General features: G+C 42.9%; 1 protein-coding gene across 2 annotated transcripts in view; it reads right to left on the minus strand.

Annotated features, from left to right (window-relative positions):
* GABRB1 (gamma-aminobutyric acid type A receptor subunit beta1) overlaps positions 1-23,579 on the minus strand; it is a 147,504-nt gene extending 123,925 nt beyond the window's left edge. Inside the window, exons 1-3 of one of the 2 annotated variants that reach the window (XM_073001217.2) lie at positions 23,233-23,579; positions 22,915-23,006; positions 22,424-22,491 (exon numbers count right to left, since the gene is read on the minus strand). In XM_073001217.2, the coding sequence (XP_072857318.2) occupies positions 22,424-22,491; positions 22,915-23,006; positions 23,233-23,315 (243 nt within the window). In that variant the 5' untranslated portion in view covers positions 23,316-23,579. Of the gene's footprint in view, positions 1-22,423; positions 22,492-22,914; positions 23,007-23,179 lie in introns of both variants that reach the window. The other variant, XM_078394703.1, reaches the window with a different exon arrangement.
* Between the last annotated feature and the right edge of the window lie 995 nt (positions 23,580-24,574).

Consider the following 24,574-nt stretch of genomic DNA (forward strand, 5'->3'; position numbering starts at 1 on the left):
TTAGAGAAAACTACATTTAAATCAAACAAACAAACAAATAAAAAAACAAACCCCAAACCCAAGACCCCCTTCTGCTTACAAACCACCCTCAGGGCGCTTAAAGCACTCTCCAGGCAGTTTACAAGTTAATTATGCAGCTATACATTGTCCCCTCTCCCAGTGAGCTGGGCACTCAGTCTTCCATCCTTCTGAGGTCAGTATAGTCTACCTTGAGCCGTCTATCTGGGATTGAACCCTGGGTCATGGGATCTTGGGAGACTATGGTAACAAGCTCTGAATAGAGGTCTCGGAACAGCATCTAGTGTGGCTGAGGAGGCCAATTCAAGAATGACAATCCCTTCCCCACTGAATATAAATACAATCTGTCCCCTGTCCAGGTCCCTGATGTTGCTGGTTTTGGGACTGCCTCTTTGCCTCAGCCTGCTGAACAAGGGTCTCTTCAGATTGGGAGAGGCCGTGATGCACTGCCTGCCTCCAGGCTGAATGCTCAGATGTCAAAGTTTCCCATCTGTTGAGGTCTATTCCTAAGGCCTTCAGATCCCACTTGCAGATATCCTTGTATCGCAGCTGTGGTCTCCCTCTGGGGTGCTTTCTCTGCACTAATTTTCTATACAGGAGATCTTTTGGAATCCGTCCATCAGACATTCTCACACTCTCCAGTCTGCTGAATTTTTGGTCTTCTTGCCAAATGTGAACAAGACAGTGTTATAAACAGCATTCTTGAAATGTTCCCATCGTTCGGGTGCATTTGCACCAGGCAGACCTAGAAGATCTGCTTGTCGGCTTTCACCCTAAACCTTATGCACCCTGTGAGGTTAACAGACTGCGGTGAGGCAGCACTTTACTGGCTGGGGGCTACCTAGTGAGGTGCAGTGACCTCTCCCACTGCTGGAAGTAGTGCCTAGTGTCACGCTCTACGCCAATTGAGCAAAGACCTATAACCAGTAACTGCTACTTCTTGTGTTATTTCGCTGCTGTATTTGAGGTTGGAATGTCCTCTCCAGAGCACGAAGCCTGAGTAAAATAATGTGGAGGAAAGGTCGTTACCCAAGCAGCAAATCCCCCCTTTCCACGTCACTGAAATAGTCCAGTGGAAAGGCAAGAGCCAATACAACTGGTTCTAGCGACATTGCAGGAGTTGCCAGAACATAACAAACTGCCTCTGGGACTCCGGTTCTAGATTTTGCCTTGAGGTTAACTCCTGAAGCCTGTTCCATCAGTGGATATAGCCACAAGGCAATAGCCACAAGGCAGTGGCGGTTTGAAATTGGAGTTTTCCTTCTGCTAGATGGGCTGCCTTCCAAGGCTAATGAGCCCCATCTACCCTACATTTTCATAGATCACTCTATTTGAGTAAATGAAATAACAAACTGAAAAAAATGTAGATGTACTGTAAGTTTCATCCCCAGGGCTGCTGAATATATTTCTGATATGTATAGAACCTTGAATCTACAAGTTGGATAGTGGAATGATACATGTGTGTGTGTTTATGTGTACCCGTGCATGGGGGGCATGTGGGCATGTGTGTCTGCATGTGTTTTTATGCTACATTTAAAGCTTTCCCTTTAAAGTTAAAGATAAAAGACCAGTCAGTGGAGGATAAGTAAAGAGACAGGTATCTGTGCATGATAATGTGCTCAGTGTTCACTTTGCTAAAACACATTTCTGTAGGTATGCATAGAGAAAGTGTTCCATTCTTTTTTTTCAAAAAGTTGGACAATGGCTTAAACAAATGGAGCCATGGCTCACGGGGTCAAAACCCCAGTACTTTCTGATTAGTAGAGACTATGAGAACCCTCTCAGGTTTCTTGGTTGCTTCTGAATTTAGCTGCATTCCTCATGGTAGCTGGGAAAGAGCTACATATGAACTTACAACAGTATATTGTTGTAAGTTGTATCTGTTGCTACAGAAAATATTGGAATTTTGATGTCAGTCTTGAATGGACAATTAAGAGCCATTAGCTTTACAAAATGCCTAATCCTGATTGGTTGATATGGAGCAATCCAACTGCTTGTATGTTAACTGACTTTTGCAGGGTTTGGCTAGAGGTCTTTTATGAGGAGCACCTGAACCTCCAAATTTATCACTAAACATCTGGGTTTGAATGGTGTGGGGAAGTGTTCAGTGGTTGTCAGTGTTATTAACCTTCTATATGCCAGTAGCATATTCACATATAGCAGAAGAAATCCATGGGATCCATGACAAGAAACACGTTTTTGGATTGAGTCGTGCTTTTATTAGATTATGAGAAAGTTGCCCAAAGAGACATAAATGGTATCAAATCTGAGTGTAGAGGAAAAGGCAAAAAGTAATCAATCGACAAATGAGTCAAGCCAGATGTAAAGGCTGTAGTTTTTGAAATGCTGAGTGCTACCAAGAAAAAACTAACTAACTAACTAACGAATCTGCATAAAACAAAGGTGTCACTATCAAGGTCTCGTTCTACAGGCTGTTTTCTCTCCATAGACAATAGCTTGACTGGGATCTCTTTTGTTTTGTTCCCATATACATGTGTCTATCTCTGCTTTGTCTTTCTTGTTCAAGGAGCATAAACTTTAGCACCAGCTCAGTCTTGATCTTTTTATACTTTCTCTTATTGGCAGCTTTTGGCAAGCCGTATGAAAACAAAACAAAACAAAGCATCCACAACAGTGCTGAGAGTTTGCCAAGATTCCATGGCCAGGTGGGATAATAAATATAAACCATTTGGTTTTGTTAGCAATTCTTTTCCCATGTTAAGTCTGGAGTATGTACAAAAAGACACACACACACACACACACACACACACACACACACACACACACACACACACACACACACACACACACACACACACACACACACAGAGAAGAGCTGTTATTAGAGCTGTGCCGTGTGTTCCTTGCTGAGCTTAAAGTTTGTTTACCATTTGTCTCCTTCTCATGTACTGCCATTTTAAAATGTCATCATCCGTCTCCCCTTGGTCAAATAAAACCAATGAATGTCATTCAGAATGTCTCACAGGAGGTTAACCATTGTAGTGAAAGTCATAACAAAAATTCACACTGAGCTTTTCCTTGTGCCCTGACAGAACTTTTCCACCTTCTTCATCTGCCAGGTAAGTGTTTGATCTCACTCCCTTTTAAGCTAATGAGGGCAGGCACCTGGAAAACACCTCCCCAACCTTCACTCTCTTCACCCCTTCCCTTCATGGATGCCTGGTATGTGACAAGCTGACAAATAGAAACAAAGATCTATTTTAACCCCCCCCCCCTGGCAACAATTGATTTTTGTACTGCAAAGTGATGATAAACTAAGCCGAACATTTTCACAAAGCAAAAGATAATGGCCAAAATTCAGGCCTAGTTACACTGGAAAGTGTTACCACAAATGGAGTGCCTTTTTGAGATGTATAGCCTTAAGGGTGGGGGCAAGATCACAACATTGTCTGCTGTGTACTGAGTCCTGCAACTTGGTGTCCAACAGATCATGTCTATGATGGTGTCTTAACCCGAGGCAGTTTCCTCCAAGATTTTGCATTACGCTGGCATAAACTCCCCAAAGGATTTTGGCCAATGTAAAAAAGAGAGAGACCTTGCTGTGTGAACTGTAAGTGGGGGCATTTCCAGTTCAAATCCTGTCTCAACATGAACTTTCTGCCTTCTTAGAGCAGTGTACACTGGTATGTGTGTGTTTTTTTTTACTTTCAAAAAAAGAATGTATCCCCATTATTCATTAACAGTGGCCAAGAGGTAATTTGCTAACATTGCTCATTGCAGTGCTAAAAAAGCAGATTGTTGTGTTACCCATTGTGTGGTTTGTTATATTTTGTCATTTTGAAATTAATTTTCTGAAAAAGAAAAAAACTTTGGATTAATAAATTAATGACATAAAACGGAAAACCTCCACTCAGATAACCGTGTCTTCAAATATATTTAAATATTTTTACGTATCTTCTATCAAGATGTAGGGATGTTGGTGTAATAAGTGAATAGGACGAATTTATGAGAGATAGCATACAAAATTGACAGGGACTGGAAACACATAGATTCCTCCATGCCTCCTTTAGAGGGTGACCAATGTAATAGCTACTTGCATTTTTTCCCCTGTCCTTGACAAAAATTGGTGTCATGACACATTAAGTCATTTCCCTGAGAAAATTGTTAAACACAGTGGGATGTTTCACTTTGAAGTGGAATATTTCAAATTTGAAGACCCAAGGTTGGGAAACGCTAATCTAAGCAAATTACAGCATGTCTAGCTGGATTCTTTGTTGTGTTGCCTATAATCTCAAGGAGATTAGGTACAGTACTATAGTCTATTCAAGGTTTTTTTTTTTAGCAAGATTTCCTTTATACAAACAAGACTCCCCACTCTTTTGGTGCCCAATATAAAAAAAACAGGGCTTCTTTTCTTCCTACAACCGAAGGTGTGATTTTTGTCAAATAGAGTGTGATGGTTCCTCTTCATCTCCAAGCAGCTGATGTGCTTACTTGTACACATCCTGCCAAGAGCAGCTGAAGCAACTGGAGCAAACTTCACAGTTGCCTCACACTATATCGCAGTGTGTCAGTCAGCAGTCCCACTGAGCAAAGTCTAATGATCAGACAGCAGGTCTGTGCTGCTTTGGAACCACTTGTAAGGTAAAGCCAGAAGTAAATAGCTGTCAGTGGTCTGCTACAGTTTATGGGAACAATCTTGCTAGGCTGCTTCCTGAATGAAAGATTACAGGTCCATTTGATAAATTTCTGAGCAAAGGATATTTCTTTTGTGCACATTCACACAAAGGCAGCCCTAAAATGAGACACTTAGCTCAAGCGCATGGCCAAAATCTGCCATGATGAATAAAGTCAGTCTGTTCTATACACTGGGTGGACTACTTGGTCTTGTATTTTTCACCAACAGGCAACACAGTCACACCCTTTACCTTCTGAGGAGAGGACAGCTTCATTGATCACAGCATTTGAGGTTAGCGGTAAGCTCTATAAGATTTTACCAAGAATGGTCAGTGTCACGGACAAATCACTTCCAGAACTTCTTGTTACTAGGATAGCATTAATTTTTTTTGGCGAAAAGAGATCCCCTAACCCCAATAGATGACTACATTAATGTGCTCTTACTAAACATTATACCAGACTCAGTCAATAAAGGGAGGATACATTTAATACTCCATATTGTGACAGCAGTGAGAATTTTATATGCCAGATACTGGAAGACACCAACAAAGGGCGATCTTTTGGGGGGAAAATCCTGGAAATTGCAGAGATGGACACTTCAACAGACATACTAAAAGATAGGATGTGTGAGACAGATAAGAAGAAATGGGAGTCCATCTATATTAATGAATAGATACAGCAATGTGGTGCAATGCTTAGAGCAGTCATTCCCAACTTTTTTCAATTGTAACCCCCTTTTATAATAGCCAAGTAACTTGCAACACACACATACACACACACACACACCACATTTGTATTAAAAGGCATTTTTAATTGGGTAAAATCATCTCAGAAAGTGGAGGCTACTTTCTCCCCAAAAGGGCCTGTTTCTCTCTCTCTCTCTCTCTCTCTCTCACACACACACACACACACACACACACACAGAGAGAGAGAGAGAGAGAGAGAGAGAGAGAGAGAGAGAGAGAGAGAGAGAGAGAGAGAGAGACTTTGATATCCCACTCCAAAAGGTCAAGGAAGAAATTATTTAACAAGGTCTACAACACATATAAAGTGACCTGCAATCCCTGAGAAAACATTTTATGACTCTCCCCTTAGGGGTTACCACTCCCAGGTAGAGAAACACTGGCTTAGAATGTTAGATTGAGACTGGGGGAGATCCAAGTTGAAATTGCTGTGTAGCCATGATACTCCCTGGATGAACTTGAACCAGATACTTTCTCCTAGCATGACCTACCTCACAGGCTTGTTATGAAAATTAAAAGGGGAGAAGAGCCAAGCACACTGCCTAGCACTCACTGCTATACCAAATACTTGACAGGGTTACATGTGTGGTTCTGATCCAGCAAGGGATTATTCTTGGAGATGAATAAGGTGATGCTGAAAGGAAACCGAGGGGGCACCTACATACTGCACTGGCACGGGCATATGTACAAACATGCATACATTGTGGTGGAAGGAGGCATTAGCCTTGTTCCCATTCTGTTAATCCTTTCTAAGATCACAGGAGTGAGAGAGAAGGTTTCTATGCAGATGATGAAGGAAGCAGAAGCTAAAGCAGGGGCATAAATACTGTATGTCACTAGTGGTTTGGAAGCAGTAATATTGAATGGTACAGTGAAGCTCATAGTAGAGAAAGCATGGGGATTGCGTACCACTAATACACAGTATAACCACATCATGATCATTTTGGAGGGCCAAAATATATATTTGGCCACTAGAGAGCACAAGAGGGGTTATTTTTCACAGTTAAAAGATGTTTTTCCATGGGTTTTTTTTAAATTGGGGTTCAAGGGAGTGAGCACAAACCTCTATGAGAGATGGGAGTATGCAGGCTTCTGCTCACTGCAGTGCCAGTCAGTGGAGAAGTTAAAATGTGTCATCATTCCAGTTCCTTTGAAAACGCAAGTAACTGAATTTCTGAACTAATACCTTCTATGAGATCTAACACACATTTTCAGGACCTTCTGGCAGCTGTCCTGGGTGTCTCTGAGGGTGCACAAAATTACTTTTCCCACATAGAGTTGAATTTTTCAAGGAACCAGAGAGCAAGAGAGCACCTTTAGCCTGCCCGTTAGCCAGAATGAAGAGGTCATCTGATGTGGTGATGTGTCCTGTACACTGTCCCATCACTACTGTTGAAATAAGATTCAATGCATCTTTTCCTTGAGAAGCAAACGTGCACACACAGCAAGCTGAGAAGGACAGGGTGATTGTTTAAAAAGATGCAAACAACCCATCTGAAGAATATTATCCTTAAAACTTCATGCAACAAAGTCACCATCATTTTGTGCAAGTTGCATTCTTTGCATTAAAAGGCTTAGTTGCATTAATTGCACAACTTTGCTTGACTAAGTTTGAGGAAGACACTATTACTGTCCCTGGCAGGCTATCTGCTCCATCTTCACATCTCTAGGAGAACTGTGCACTGGTCTCCCATCAGCAGAGCTGGCAAGAGATGCGGGCAGGGAAAAGGAGCATCTGGGAGGGGGCAGAGATGGGAAACACCTGAAGTACAGGGAGTGGATAGGTAGGGTGGAGGGGCAGGGGCAGGAATAGGATGAGAGGAGGAGGAAGAGGATGGGCATCTTGGTCAGAAGCATAAAAAGAGCTACCACTGGTCTTATGCATTGTGGTGGAAGTGTGCCCAAATGTGCGTGAGCTTGACCCAGGTAAGAGGATGTGGGGTGGGGTGCCCATTTTTGCTTCACTGGAACCACTCATCCATTATGACCCGAGGGTATTCATCCAGTGGGCCAACATCCAGCGATGCTGGTGCTGCCACTGCCAGCAATAGTCCCTCTCACACCTTGTTCGAGCACTGGAGGAAACCTTAAAGAGGAGGATTTATCAAATCTCCACTGATTCAATAGGTCTACTGTAGTGCAACGTGCTACAACAGACAACAGGGTTTCAGCCACTGTGTCATTAGCCAGCTTGGATCCCATTCTTTGAGGAAACAAGAGGGAAGAAATCAAATAGAATCAAGGACAACGAGAAGCAAAAAGGAAGGTCTGGGGAAGAGTTCTCATGTTCTCCATCAAGGTCATCCCTTCTTTGGAAGAGAGGTGAAGAATCTGGATCACTGTGGCTCTATGTCTTTTGTATCAAGCCACCCAGTAATCATCTGACCATTGCCAGCTTCTATCCCAGGGCAGAGAAGAATAAGAGAAGAATAAGAAGGCAAGCATTATTTATTTATTTATTTATTTATTTATTTATTTATTTATTTATTTATTTATTTATTTATTTATTTATTTATTTATTTATTGCATTTATATGCCGCCCATGTAGACATAGTGTACTCTGGGTGGCTCACAATTTATTAGAGGACAAGTTCACAGAAGGCAACCCAGGTGGCATCTGGAGGAAGAAGAGAATATATGGATATTGGCAGAGATGTACGACGCTAGAGATAGGCATATCGAATTTGGGGGGGGGGGGAATAGGAGGTGACTAACAGAGCTGTTCCTGCCAAGAATCTCCATTCTACAATTGCCTCAGACAACAGGGTGCAGAAAATGCAAATCCAATGTGGCCCTTTGCTGCCCTGGAGAGTCACTATTATTTGGTGCAACAATCAAGGGCAGCTGGTTCCTTAATAGCTTGGCACTGAGGGTCTTCAGAGCCAGGTTCCATTGGAGAAGTAAACAGAAGAACTGCCTGCAGTTCTTCACTGCCTCTTCACTGCCCTTCCAATAGGTATCTTTGAGAAACCTCAGAGCCTCTTTTGGTTGGCTGATGGGCAAAAGGCATTGCTGGCACCACTGCTGCCATCCTCCTCCTCCTCTGGGCAGGGTGCACATATCTGTATGCCATCCCTGCCTTCCTTCTTCTCTTTTTTCTCCTTCGGAGCAAGGGCAGAGTATGTGCTCGAGTGACATGGAGACCCATCCTTGTGGAGAAGACTGTGACTACATCGTCTGTGTGCCCGCGCAGCTCCTTGTCCAGGTATTTGCAGAGAGACAACATTTAGCTTGTGTTTCTCCTTCTACAGATCCATACCTTTTCTCTAAACGTCCACCAGACAACCCTGCAAATAAAGGATGCCTTCAAAGAGAGGGCTGTCCTTTGTTCAATATGAGACACAGCCAACGTAGTGCCGGCTATCATAAATTCTTGCCATGACGTTTAAAATTATAGGGTCCTGGCTCTTTGGAAATGGTGTCATTATGCCAAGCCCCAAATAAAGAACAGCTTTTTGCTCTTTTATTGAATTAATTATTCTCTCTTTCTCCTCCTTATCTTTAGAAGTGAAGCCACACTTTGAGAAAGAGTCCCAGGAGAGAGCAGCAATCTGAGAACTGAGTGAGGAAAGTCACTCTACTTAATCTCCCCAGTGTTTCACTGTCAGCACAGTCCTCCTTTGAATCAAAGATGTTGCCTATCTTGCTATGCAAGTCTTGCACAGAACTGGCTGAGTGATGTGGAAGTGACGATTGCCTTAATACTTTTGAAACAGACAACTCAGTCCTGCAAGTCACAAGATAGGGCTGTTAATGTAAAAATGTGGGGGGAAATGCCAAAAATCATATTAGATTTTCACATGATAGAAGGAATACACTATCTTTTAATAAAAGATAAATACAGAATTCATGTTAGAGTAGTGCAAAGGATCCCCCCCCCCAAGCTGCTGTATACCAGAATAAAGGGCATACAGATTGTGATGACCTACTCTGTATCCCTTAAGAGACATTCCAACCCTCTCTGTAACTAGGTCTGTGATATTATCCATGCATTTTCAGATTTCTGTTAAAGGAAACATGCAAACATTCCCACAAATGCACAGGGGAGATGCAAATAGCTGAGACCTGAGAAGAGCTGCATAATAATTGTGTGACCTATCTACTCAAAGCCCATACAATAACCATCCTTTCAGGATGACACACATATTCAATCCTAATCATGTAATATTTCAGTAAAGTTTAGGAAACTAAGCTGAGTGAGAGAAGAGAGAAAAAGAGAATTATAGAATGCAGAGAGCTCAACTGGATCTCCTTAGTGCCTCAGTTATTGAAGTGTCCTGAGGTAATATTTACTCGGGTATGCAGGTGGGTTTAGCTTTCTGCATTGGTATCAGTAGCTTGGTCTACTTCTCATCCCTTTTTCTCAATTCAAACTGCTGCCCATCTTTTTAACCCTATTATTGCACCCCTTTGCTCTGATACCAATGTCAAACCTCTTTTTGCCTTGTCACTTGACCAGTGAGGTAACGATCTCTTTAAATCACCACTGGGGGGGGGGGGGAAGTGTTTTCTTTAATAATTTTCACTAATTTTTTCTCTTCGTTTTTCACTGCCACCAACTTTGGCTGCTTCTATGTGTATATATATTTGCCCCTTCCCTCGGGTCCTTACATCACCCTCCACATAGCCAGCCCTCAACTCAGCATCACTCATGTTGAGCAGAATAAATTAAGTTTTATTAAAATAACACTTTTGAAAGAACATCACTTCTTCCCAGACTTTGCATTCATTCAGAACAATCCTTTACTCTAGTACCTCTCTCTCTCCACCACAATCCCCCCTCTCTTAAACCCCAGACTCTAAAACTGCTCCGCCCCTCATCTCTGTACACCAGAACTGCTTCCTATGTCCAACTCAAGATTCAAGAATGCCTCACAAACACACTCTTGTTCCTTATCTAGTTTGTCTCCCAGCCAATCAAACTATTCTCACTGACATTCCATTCTCCCCTCTCTCATCATATACTTACCAACCTTTATAAACAATATATTTAAATACAATCAGGGATCACATTGATGAATTCCAAATGGAATGTGGAGGAATCTGTTTTGGTGTTCCACCTGTGGAATGAAGAGGGGCTCCTCGCTCAACACCACTCTCTCCAGCATGACACAAATGCCCCTGATTCAGATTTGGATATGTGTCCCAGGACACTGCCCATACCTGCTACATGCATATTATTTCATAATTTGGTTTCTCTGCAAACAGGGATCATTGCGGAAGAAAATGTGGCCGTATTTCATTGGCAGCTTAGTGGATCTAACCTGAAACTTTGACCACAATTTGCTGTTAAGTTAGTGTAATGACAGTGGCATTGCGGTAGGTAATATTAGCTGACTGAACTGTGTTGTTAATTCCATCTATATTTCTCTTTGAAGCACTGACCTTTGAACATTTAAAAGGGCTCTGAAAATCAATAGGCATAAAATGTAGCGTACCTTTCCCATCATGTTGGTGTAATTCTGTATACAGAGCTGTTGATGGAACAAAAGCAGAACAAACATAGCTTACTGTTTCTGTCTTCACTTATTTTATTCTCGGTGTCAAGATTCTCTAAAATCCTGGTTGTTTGTCTGTTTCAGTTTTTTTTAATGCCTGAGCACGTTAAAGCAAACGCAGGCCAATTGAAAGAGCACTTAAAACAAGGACAACAGAAAAGAAAACCATTGCTTTGGTGCTTTGTTCTTTCAGGTAGATCTTAAATGGGTTTACTCAGAAGTGAGTCTCACTGAGTTCAATGGACGGGCTTCTTTTATGTCCTCCTCCCTTGCCCTTTTTGAAGGTTCTTCCCAGAAGAACGTAATATAAAAGTTTCACCTTGTTCATGTTAAAATGAGATTATATGATGGTACTTCTCAAATGGAAGAAAAAAAAAGAAAGAAAAGGGGAAAATATTAGTGATGGTTCCAAAACTGGAGAAAACACTTTGGCCAGTTTCTAGTGTTTATCTCAAACTTGGGACTGGCATTACACACATGCATCCTTCCCTGAATCCCTTCTCTTACTTGGATTTTAATATAAGCTGAAGAAGTCCTTCAGCCGTTTCCTGCCTTTCTCCCAGGCTCCCATAATTTTCCATCTCCAAAACCGTTCCTCCATCATTGCTGCTCACCTTGAATGCTGCTCCAAAAGGAAGAGAAATACAAAGCAAGCGGTCTCCCTCTCCATTTGGATCCAGCCACACACTTCCATGACTGCACACCAGGCATCATGAGTGATGGGATATGTGCTATTGAAATGGGTCAGCGGCACTGGGAAAATTACATTTCCCAGAGCTCCCTGCAACTGTACTGAAGCCATCACACAATGAAAGGCTTCACAGAGGGAAACTCCTTTTCCTTCATCGATTCTCCAGTCACTACTGGAGAAGCAATCAAGTTGATCAGTAGACATACAGGCATATGGGCAGGTAGATGGAAAGGGGGAAAGATCTTGAGATTTACTGTTTGGGGGCAGGGGAGGGACCAGAACCTGCTCTGTTTTTACAGACATAGTCGAGGGTCACACTAGGTTGATAAATAAGCTGAACTATCTTCTGGTCTTTGAGCCCATTTCCAAGCCTCACACATGTTAGTTTCTAAGAGCCAATCCCATCACTCTGCTGTGTGGCCAGTAAAACAAACAAACAAACAAACAAACAAACAAACAAACAAACAAACAAACAAACAAACAAACAAACAAACAAACAAACAAACAAACAAACAAACAAACAAACAAACAAACAACCAGGATACCACTAGGCGAACAGGAGCCTCATTCAGCGCCTACTGTTGAATTTTGTCTGGCAAGATGGTTCAGTGCCTTCTCTGTCTTGAGCCAATGTGAGAGTTCCTCTCAAAACAGATAAGCACCCCTCATTTAGGTTTGGGACTACAGGAAGCCAAAATGTAAAAACTATCCCCTCTTTCCAAAGTTCCTGCCTAGAATGCTCCCACATACCTTCCGTTTACATTGGAGTGGGGCTTCACATACAGAATTTCAATTACTGAGAAAATGTTTCAATATGATTTTCTCATATCCCCACCCTGCTTCCTCCCCACAGCTTTGCACTCATATCTGTGCCATTTTGGAATAGCATTTATATTCTTCTATTGAATCCCTCACTCTTCTTTTTCCTTCCTTCAAAAACCAACGCAGAATGTGAATTTAACAGATACCCCATAGACAGCCTTCTAAACAGATGATGTCAGTCTGTATAATTACATCCGCAGGTAAGTGGAATTAATTAATTTTGAGGAGCTTGTTTCCAAAAGCAGGCAGGGTGCTGCATACAATGGGCATAAGTCAATATTTTCTATGCAGTTATTTTTGTATTTCTGAGACAGACTGTGTCATGTAATATAGCTGTTGCCATAGCAACACTTCGTGACTCATGATGATTATGAAGAAAAGCCCCAGTAAAGGGTTCAGGTTCAAATGCTTTCCCAATCTTGTTGCTGAAATGGGCAACTATTTGTGCTTGTCTCGGGCTATTTCTCCTTTTCTTCTTGATGTTCAGCATGGATGGATGTTCAGCATGACTTTTGAACAGCAGCAGTGGAGTAGTGCTGAACTGGGAAGCTCAGGCACTCATCCTGGCCAGTCCCTGTAGCTACACTTCCCCAGGAGAATCCAAAAATTCAGGCAGCTCTGTTAACATGCTCCCCTCTTTGTACTACTTCTCTTCACCCAGAACAAGTCTCTGAAAAACAAATGGGACTTAATTGCTCATTCCAGGGTGAGTCATCCCCAAATACTTTGCATTACAAGAGGCATAGCACTTACAGATATTGTTGCTAGGAAAATCCGTCCCCTGCCTCAGCTACTGTCAGGCCCAAAGGAGACAGGGAAGTCTGATGAATGTGGCAGACGTGGTCCCTCTGTCTGCTAGTCAAAAAGTACCTCCATTTTGACCTGTGCAGCCTGGCTTGAGTACTGCTGGTAAGCACTTGTAAAGGAAAACATGGATGATAAAATGTTGTGAACTCATTTATTGGTTGCAGATGTTCCCTTTCAGGGAACATTTGTACAAAAATTCTTTCTTTCTGCAGATGGGAAACAGGCAGGCGTTCGTTGACATCTCTTATAAACAGCCTGCTTAACTGGGAATGAGTCGCTTTAGGAAAGCAGGCAGCTCACGCTGACAGAGCCTAATAGACTTTGTCGTAGTCATAACCCTGCTACTAATGAATTCATTTCATATTCTTGTAAATGTTCCACAAGGGTTTTGTTACAGAGAAATTCTATTAAATTGCTATTAATTGATGCAAGCCCAAGGGTCACCTTGTAGATCTGGAAGATGCTTTGTAAATTTTGGTGTGTGTGTACAAAACAAGAGATGAAATGGAACCTCATTAATATGTGCGTCATGGTAGTTTAGGACCAAGATGGCATACTGCGAAAAGCAGTGGGTCATTACTTTGGCCATTCTCATTTGCTTTGATTTCAGAAACTCCTTTGACCTCTCAGCAACACAGGATAGGTCTATCCAGGGAGTGTTTTCCATACTCTCAGAGGCACTAATTGAGGGCACCAATTGCCAACAAATCACATTAGCAACTGCGCCGACATTGTCAAGAACTCATGATAGTTCACATGGCATGGCTCAGAAAGGTTAACAGAATCACAGGATGGGCAAATGCTCAGAACCCCTGCAACAGACCACCTTTCCCCAATTCCTTTCTGGGTTTCTGCTTTGGCGCTGAATAAGGAGCATAGCAAGTTTCTACTCAGACAGAATATAAGAAAGAGAGAAGCAGTAAGAGAGGCTGAACACTGTAGGCAGGAATCATGTTTGCCATCAATGCATCTAAGTTGCTACAGCAACCAGGTAACCTATCAATGACCAGCATGTGTCCTTGCATGAACACAGATGAGGAAATATAGATTAGGCCCTGATTCCCCTTAGTTGCCTAAGGGTGCAGAATTATCATTTAAATCTCATGTATTTGTTTCCATCAACAAACTGGTAGAGTTGGTCAAGATGCCTCCTTAGCTCTCTTTCTTGCCTCTAAGTTTTGTTAACAGAGCTGGCAGTGTGGATGCCTGAAGGCAAACCTCTCAGAGGACTTGCAATAGATTGTACTTGGGCATTACCATTCTCTTGATGCATTCTGCAGGGATGACCAAAGAAGGAGGCTATTATCAGTGATGGGGAAAGATAACTAAGATTTCTCTTTCTTCTCCTCGAGGAATCAGGAATGAGAACAACGGGAGCAAGATAAATGTTTATAGCATGCCCTCTGTGCATACATCTGACTTATGAGGTTTTGGAAAGGAGGCAGAGAGCTAGACTTGATGGCATTATGGTTTGCTCTAGACATCTGATGAGAATAGGAATTTGTTGGAGTGTTAAGGCTAAAGTTCCTCATCTTATACTTTGCCTGTATATATGTATAAATAAAGTCTCCAGAGAACTGCTTCTAAGGAAACTGAGAGCCAAGTAAACACAGGGCCACTGAAATGTCTTGACACTCATAAGTGGGATAAATGCATAGAGAATATTATTATTAATTTATATTTATACCCTGCCATTCTCCTCAAAAGGACCCAAGGCAGCTGGGCTTGTCCACAAATGAGTTAAGACAAAACTGCATAGACAGAGCATGGACCGAGTTCCTACTCCAGTCCTCTGAAGATGCCGGCCATCGAGACTGGCGAAACATCAGGAAGAACAACCTTCAGAACATGGTCAAAGAGCCTGAAAAACCCACAACAACCATTAGATCCCAGCCGTGAAAGCCTTTGCAAATACATTAAAACTGCAATGAATTTCAATTTCTCTCTCCTCCCCCCCCCCACTGCCAGCAAACGTATACTTCACAGTCATTTGTAAATTTACTGGTGACATTGATTCAGCTCGCTCCTACCATTAAGCAAGACAATTAAGCAAGACATCTCGAGTGGCAGATGCTGGGAGGTGGCAGCAAGGTATTGGAGGAGAGAGTAGTGTGCCTTAGAGCCTGCCCTTCATCCTGAATGCCCTTCTGTGTTCAGGTATGGTGGATGGTGTCCTATTTTCAGTCTCGTGTAAAAATTCAACAACAGGTTTAGCCAGTTTTTGTACATGTGATGCATTCCTCTCCTTTGTCTTGGCTTGCTGGCAAATATCTTGAATCAGTCCTTCAGTAGTTTCATTTGGTGCTACACATGTTTTGGTTACTAGGTAAAGGTAAAGGTTCCCCTTGACAATTTGTCTAGTTGTGTCCGACTCTAGGGGGCGGTGCTCATCTTTGTTTCCAACCTGTAGAGCTAGCATTTGTCCGAAGACAATCTTCTGTGGTCACGTGACCAGAGCGACTAGACACAGAATGGCGTTGCCTTCCCACCGTGGTGGTACCTATTTATCTATTTGCATTTTGCATTTTGCATGCTTTTGAACTGCTAGGTTAGTGGGAGCTGGTACAAGCGACAGGGGCTCACTCCAACACATGGATTCGATCTTGCGACTTCAGGTCTTCTGACCTTGCAGCACAGAGGCTTCTGCAGTTTAACCCGCAGCGCCACCACGGCCAGTGACTAAATGCCCATTTGAATAAGGCTCGTAGAAGTTTGACAGATCTCATGGGAGACATCTTGCCTTTTACGAAGTGTATTTTTACAGAGGTAATGTTTATTCTGTTTTGAAAATAATTTTAAAGGAGTGCTACAAATGAGTTACACAAAATCACTGCAGTAAAATAGCAAAAGAAGGTCAAGGAAGGTACAGGAACATTTGTGAGTGTGATGCTGATATTACAGCTTTTACATGACCAAGGTATCCTTCTTGGACTTTACGAACAACAAAGGCTTATAGTTTAAGTTTTAGAACAAAGGGAGAACTCCACACACACAGTAAGACTGCTAAGACTTTGCCTTTCTCAAATAAGCTTTCTTCCCACAGCAGCAAACGGGCAAGACACCTGGAGATGGACCAGAAAAAAAGAATGGGAAATAAGCTGATGGAGACTCTGCCAGAATATTGAAAATTGAGGTAAGCATGAAGAAAAAGTGGCATTTCATCTCACTCACTCCTCACATTTCTCTGCTGGTCTTCTCTAGAGTGTGACTTCCTGAAGAGAAGATCATCCTCTATCCAGGGAGGTTCTCTACATCAAGGGTCCCTAACTTTGGGCCTCCAGATGTTCTTGGACTTCAACTCCCAGAAACCCTGGCCAGCAGAGGTGGTGGTGAAGGCTTCTGGGGGTTGTAGTCCAGGAACATCTGGAGGCCCAAGGTTGGGGACCACTGTTCTACATCATTGAGAAGTGAGCACTGATTTTCCTGTATTCTGAATCATGTGGGGAAAAAGCAGAGAAAACATTACTTTTCAGAAAGTGGCTTTCCATGCATAGAGGGAAATGAAAATGTCTGAGGAGGAGGTATGTTAGCTATGTCACTCTGTTCATGTGTTTACCTGGATCCTGACTGCATAAGCGGAGCTGGAAAAAAAAATGAGCTAATGAAAGGGGAAACTACAGGGGAGAAATGTCTCATAGGACTAAGGACTGGAGTGATTGTTGTTGATAAGGAACATCAAGAGGAGATACAGGAGTCTCAAGTCATGGGGATTTTCATTTGAGTGAATGAGAGACAGAAGCAACCAAAGTTTGAAAAAGTTCCTCTTCTTTATTTTTATTTTTTTACACTATCAGAATATCCCAACTGGCATGGAGAGGGAATTATAGGAGTTGTATCCCCCTCCCCCAAAATGCCTTTCCAAGCTCTGGAAGCAAATTATATAGAAGAGGAGTAGGTGAGAAGCTAGTGATGGAAGCATAGAGCTGATGAATGGAGTAGCTGTGTGGAGAAAGAGGGGCAGGCACACCTGAACGCTAGGCTTTCTGTACAAACGACTTCTCTTTATTAAATGTCTGGGCATCATCTAGTGCAATTACAGTTTTATAAGAGGAGAAAAGACTTTTGTGATTGCCTGCCTCATGGGCTACACCAAACTAGGATATATACAAAAGGCAGGAACATTCTTTATATGTTACAACCAAATGACTGATTAGCCACCTTCTGCAATCCCTGGACTTTTCAGCATCCATTCTCTTCTGTTCTTAAGAGCACCATGAGCCATTAAAGGGTCATCAAGTTTACTTCACTTGTGAGGTGCTATAATAATGTCTGCTGTAAAAGTAGACGTGATTGGCCTATGGTTCTACGGATTCTTTCAACCTCAAATTTGGAGATTCATATCACGTTATAGTCCTGCTTATAAAAGTCTGGTAAAGTCTTTACTAAAGAGGTCCTTAATACCTTGGATAACTCAGTCCCTAGCAGACATTCTATGCAAGCTGCTAAATATTTCCATCAATAATTTTAGCATGCTGTCGTCCCTCAATGATCGGTTTTGTGGCAATTGGTTTGTCCTTCACTGCCAGATCGGATTGATTCATCCACACAAGTTCATATTGCTATCTTCTTCCCCTACAATACATCCCTGCCATGTTATTCATATTCACATCATGCTACTCCACATTATGTGGGTATTCCATGTGCAAGTGGTGTTTACTACCCCTCCATTTGGGGGTTATCATGTTATGAGGGTGATGAAGTAGGGAGAGGATTTCTGCGACGTTTCACATTTTCTCTGCAACTTACATTTGAATTCATCAACAAGTTAAAACATGTTTATGAGTAACCTCGCGTTTCTCACCAGATTATTTATAAACATGTTCCAACCCACCCATAAGCTAAGACAAATGTTGCCGAAAAAAATATGACATTTCATACAAAATCCTTCCCCTAGTGATGAACTTTTTCGTAGGTGGGGGGAGAATCTCAGCAAGTTTTAGGATCCCTCTGGGATGACTATTTTAAAAAACACAGAGTACAGTAACAGCATTTGTTGAGGTTACTTTTAAAATACCAAATAATTATAACAATTGGCTTAACTGTCCCTCTTTTAAAGCATACACACACATATACATGTCTTTGGAATCTACATCTGAGACATATGTCTATACTGAGGTTTATAATATTATTTCTTCAGTTTACTGAAGAAGAGAAGGAGCCAACATGTTGGTGCTTCTGAGGTTGAAAGCACAACTGGGTGTGTGTGCATGAAGTAGCTGTTTCCACTAGTATTTCTGTCTTGAATCAAGTGATGATAATAGGGTTGTTGTTGTTTTATTCTTTCTGCAAACAATTCTTCTTAGGGGATTCTTTTATATCTTAACAGGCCTCCTCCAAGTACCGTGTCTGGTTTGAACAAGTAACTCCTTTTGAAACAATAGCGATCCTTGTTTCTAAACAAAGTCTACCTAATCTGGTATTTTATCTGAGGAGTTTACTCAGTCTCTTGGAGAATGGCTTGAATTCCTTCTCTGTGCTTTGGGGTGAGGGTGGGGAGATACATGGTAGACCCTTAGGGAGCCATTCTGGGGGGTATGTTAGAGGAGGAGTCTGAGAACACACAGGGAAGCTGAATATATTAGGATTCAGTTGAAATAGAGGCCAAAATCCTGTACCAGAAATTATGCTGTCACAAAGGTGATGGTGATCACCAGCAGGGGAGATTGTGAGTAATTAAAGAGTTCCTCCTTCAGTTTTGGGGCTTGCAGGACTCACCCACAACTTGACCACAATCTGTTTCATTGCTGGAAAATTGTGTATATCCCAGGACAGAATCAGGAACTTGTTAATCCTCTGCAATCTTTCCTTGCCAGTGACATCATTGCCTTCATGTCAGTGTAACTGACACTACAGATTTTGGTCAGCAAAAACTTAAATAATCCAGTCTTGTCTAAAGTAATGTTAAATTATTCAATTGCTTAGAGAAGAATCAAATAAACATTTTTAAACATGTGTGTCCAATTTGATTTAAACCACGGGCCACCACTTTTTTCCCTTATCCGAACCTGAAAATTGACTGCAGCAGTGTCAACTAGACTCGGGCATTGTCTCAGCTTAAGTAGTCATTAGGCAAGTATTCCATGATTAAACTATAGTGATTTATTACTGAGAAGACCAGCCTTTTGGCTTTATGATCAATGCTAAGTGCCTTAACTTTAACCTTTTTACAGTTTACAAGCTGTATGCCGATGGCTTTTTGACTTTAAAAAAATGGCAATGCATGAAGATACCATATTTAGGTGAGCTTAGAATAAGCTGCAAACTGTTAATTGTACAGTAACTATTCAAATGAAATATTCCTTGCACATGAAATTCACGGTTCAGAAGAAGAGCAGCTCTGGCAATGTGAAGAGTTGCATCTGCTCCCATGAGAAAAGGGAATCATTTTTACATATCAAAATGCATGTGGAGTTTTAAATTTGCCCATTAATTAATGATCTTGGCATGATGTTCTCCGATCACATGAATATTGATGATGCATATACTTTGCATGGAGAAATGAACTTTTCTTGTTCGACATTCTTTTTTCCTTTTCTACAAATTCAATAGAATATATGGATTTCTTGACAAAGGGTTAAAATCATGAAAAGGGTGCTGCTGGTTGACTTATCATTAGTCCCATGGCAAGTCTCTCTTGAACCTTTGTGCCTCTACAGGTCTCTTCTGGTTCTCCTGTGTAGCATCTATGGACTTTTGAAGCTAGGTGTATCTCATATTGTAAAGAGTTTCTAATTCAGGAAGGTACAAGAAAAAAACCACGTCCTTCCATAATAGTATATAGATGATCCAGGAATAGTCACTGGCAATTGCAGGGGAAGAATTCTGCTTAGTGGTGTGGAGTTGTGATCTGATTTTTCTTTGTTTGCAATACATGGCATGCATCTGTAGTGGGAGTGATGCTATTTGCATTATTACTAGCAGTATATTCAGTCTGCTAGTTAACTGGCAACACAGTTCTAATAGCCTGTTCAAACCAATTTAACTGCCCATTAGTGAACCCCTCCAGCGAGACAACAAAAGATGGCTATGTCACCTCAGCAAGGTATGAAGCAATGTGGAACACTTGGCATAGGGCACACATGTTATGAACCATGTCCTCTGGATGAAGGAGGAAGAAATATTGCTTGGATGAGCAACACATCAATTTCATAGAGCTCTTCAGAATCCCCCAGTGAGAATCTGAGTCCCTTCAACTCCCAATAAAATGATTTGGCATTCCCAGTGCCTGGAAGCTTATAGGCACCTCTTGTGACATGACTTTTTGCTCTGCTAGGTGTGACCTTTCATGCTTGCAATTTCATGCTCAAGCAAGCAGGTTAATACTAAATTCAGATTAGAGAAATAGTATTTAAAGCATTTTGCCAGAAGGAACAGATTGCCCAGTTTGGAGATTGGATCCTGACCTTTATCAACCATTTACAATTTTCAAAAAGATGGAACTTCTAGCATGGTTTCTTGATTACCATCATCCTTTCTAAAAAGGAAAACACTCCACCTGCAGCCATTCTTCTCCCAATCATTTCTTTATGGCAGAAGCACTGGGGTTTATTAACTATACCACATGCTGTAGAACACAGACTTTGGCACCCAGACCAAAAGCCAAGGAAGTTCTTATTGATACATAACCCCTACTGATACTGTGACATAAGTAGGTTAGGCTGAAAATTACTTTTGAGTGTTTCTGCAGAGAATGCAGAAGATAAACTAAAGGCATGTATAAATGAAGAACTATCTATCTGGTTAGGACAGTTCTGAGTCAGAATATTTGGCTAAGAAACCACATTGGAGATATTTCTGCTGCAATCACTACTTCTACAGTCTGGAGATATAGCAAGAAAAAAGAATGCAATGACAGAACACAAGCATTTCTTCAACCACATCCAAAAGAAATCAACTTGGGATGAATTCAACATGGATCAAAACATTGGATGTCAACATTTCTACAGGCATTACTATTTCCTTAGTGCAGAAAACAGGAACACATGGTGTGAGACAGCAGGCAGGCAAAAATAATACCAACTGGGCTGTCTCCTCGCCTGCCAAAGGGCCATCAAACATCAGCTGCTGGATGCAGGCTTCTGCTCGGATGAAGGAGGTAGTTCTTGTTTTCAGGGTGTGGTTATTAGCACATCCTTTGTATATTTAGAAATGTTATAGATGAGTTGTTGCCGAAAGGTGGAACATAACTCTACTAAATAAATGAACAATTAAAACACAGCCCTTATACTCTGAAACAAGAACCAAGACAAGGTACATTCTATGAAGCAGGCAGTTAGAAATCTCATCCGCTTGGCCTCTTGAATCATGTTACCCAGACCTGCATCTGGTCACTGTTTTTATTACTCAGGAGGAGTTCTTTAGGTGAGAACCGATATTCCACAATCATCACTAAGCAGTAACAGTTCATTTTCACAAGACAGTCACAACACCAAGAGGAAAAATCAACAGGCTTTTGTCTCTCAGGCATCAATTCATCTGCCAGCCCTACCTAGTGCCAGAATTATTTATATGAGCTACAGTCACTGTGATCTAGCTATCACTGAATAAAAGCAGGAATTCCATCTCTAAATAGTATCACAGCCTTTAAAGGAATAACACTCGGCATATCAATGCTTCATATCAACAGCTTGTCCTGTCTGTCATGCTCCATCACATGGATTCCCAAGGGTTAGATTGCTGCAATGAGAGCTGCAGCAGTGAAGAAACAGAAAGCTAGCAGTTGCATACCAAATGGCACGGTCTCCCTCAGCCCTCCACACACCTTCCTTATCTTCCTTGTATACTTTCAACATATGATCCCCAAAGATCCCCATCCACTGGTAACCGATGAACTTCTCTGAGGCTTCCCCTTCCTGCTTCACCACAACATGCCCTTGCAGTGTTATTGCCCGTTAGAGAGAATCTAACCAAAAGCTGTAGAGAGGCAAAGCAGGGGCCGGCTGCAGAGAAACAGGTCTCTGTCCGTGGTGCTGAAACTCCTCGGCAAGGAACGGCGGTCAGCAGATGGCGCCCTTCTATGTTTTTTTAAAAAAATTACAGTGTTTTTTTATTCACCAAACTCTCCCCAAACTGATTTCTCCAGCACACCTCTGATCAGGACTCGACAAACCCCCTCGCAAACAGTGCGCTACTATTTTCAAAGCAGATCCCTTTCTTCCCCACTTCCACCAAGTCCCTTCTGCGCATTATTCCAAAGGGAGACTCACCATATTGACTTCTGACACCATATCTATACTGGCGATCTCGATTCGCATTCCCACTTCAACGGGCGAGCCTGAAAACCGAAACAAATGGGTTTGTTTTTGGTTTTTAAAGGGCTAGCAAGCAAATGAGCTGTACACCCAAGCACCCATCACGGCACCATATTACAGCCGTGCGGGGATCGTGCATACGTGTCCATCGGCTGAAAGGTAGCCTGCTGGTTTTTTTTCCTGTCCAAATAAGAGTTTTGTGAAACTCAACGACTCACTATTCGACCCCTGTTAACGGATCCAAATCAGATCCGGTTATGCTGGGAGCAACTAAATATGAGTGTGTGTCAGGGGAAAGATAAAAGAAACTGCTGCGTCGGGGGGGGGGCAAAGGAACGAACCGGTGGGGGTCATTCTCAGGATGATGAACATTCTTGGACACTACAGGAAACGCAACGCAACCCCTCCCATTATTGCACATCGTAAACAACTCCGAGGAGAATTACCTCCGAAATCCGGCCTCAGGCGAATGTCGTATCCTTTGAGCAATCTGTCCACTGTCTCTTTCACGTAGGACATGTTGCTGGGTTCATTCATGCTGAGGAGGAACAAGGCAAGAGAAGAGAGCTGAGAAACCAGCACTGCGTTAAAAACGCTAACCGTCTGCCGCCCCCGCCTCCCCCCAACGCCCCCCCTCAAAACAACCTCCCAGGAGGGAAGCCACTCCATTGAGTTGGCCTCTCGGAGGATGGGATCTCTCCTTCCACACACCAGCAGGCGCGCAGCCACACGTCCTCTTGCGTCCAAGCGCCATCCTCACTCACCTCTTGGCAGAGCAGATCCCGGCGATCATCACCACAGGGAAGAATACGATCCCCACACACCATCGGCGCTGAACTGCCCACATGCCTTCCTCCGTGTGGAGAGAGTTCCTGCCTTCTCTCTTTTTTTTAAAAAAAAACTCCCTTTCCCTCCCCTCCTTTTTTTTTTAACACCCCAGCCCTCCCCCCTCCCGCGCAGATTCAAGGAATGCAACTTTCAATCCACAGGCAGAGCTCTCTGATGCCAGAGAGAGGGAGAGAAAAAGAAAGAGCGAACGCGACGCATGCGCGGAGATGGCCCAATCTATCGGAGACACCTTTGGCGCCTCGGTGACAATATCGGGTCAAACGATCAGCCGCTGCGGCGGGACCTTGAAAAGTTCCCCGGCCCGGTGGTCCCGCGGGATCGTCGGGCGACGGCAGAAGACGCCAGCCGGGTTGGGCCGGGATAGCACAGGACAGCGCTTGTCCCTCGCCGAGGAGCGGGAGACTGGCGATCGCGCCACGGAGCCGTGAAGACGGGGGCTTTACTCGCCCCATGCCTATTGTGTCCCCTTCCTCAACACTAAGCCCCCTCCCCTCCTCATTTTGGGCATGACGGCCCCTCCAGTCCCGAACCAAAATCCAGAGCCTCTCTTTCACCTCTCTTCCTTACTATTGCCCCGCAGCCATAAGGGGAAGCACGCGTAAACCGATTGCCTTCATCCAGCGTGGCTGTGGAAAGGGAGACCTATGGGGCGATTCCCACGCATCGCTTGGGCCACTCTCCCCCCCCCCATTCTCCCCCCACCCCCGCCGCCGCGCTTCTAAATTTTGAAAACAAGAAAACCTTCGGGGGAAGGTGGAGGAAGCAATCAAGCAGGAATTTGGCAAAAACAATCTCCCCCCCCCTTCTCCGACTTGTTCCTTGCCAGCTTCCGATTAAGAGTCGGAGAAAGGGGGAGGGGAAGCACACACATCCCATCCACAAAGCCCCCAGAGCTTCCCTCATATTTTGCCACTTTTGCCAGAAGGGCAGGGAAATGTGCAAGCCAAAGGCCCTTTGCTTTTCTCCCTTGATCATGCTCTGTGGCAGTGGTTCCCAACCTTGGGTATCCCGTGTTCTTGGACTGCAATTCCCAGAAGCTTTCACCAGCAGCCATGCTGCCCAGGATTTCTGGGAGTTGCAGTCCAAGAACACCTGGGTTACCCAAGGTTGGGAACCACTGCTCTATGGCCACTGGAAGGAGGGGGAAGACATCAGGACCAAAATGCAGAAGGAGAGTGAGAGACTGCCACCTTAAATCCCATTCCTCAGGGAAAAACAAGCAATACATCAAATAAAACAGGTGCTGGTACTGCTGCT

This window comes from Pogona vitticeps, chromosome 5 (assembly GCF_051106095.1).
Source record: "Pogona vitticeps strain Pit_001003342236 chromosome 5, PviZW2.1, whole genome shotgun sequence".
In the NCBI taxonomy this organism is placed as follows: Eukaryota; Metazoa; Chordata; class Lepidosauria; order Squamata; family Agamidae; genus Pogona; species Pogona vitticeps.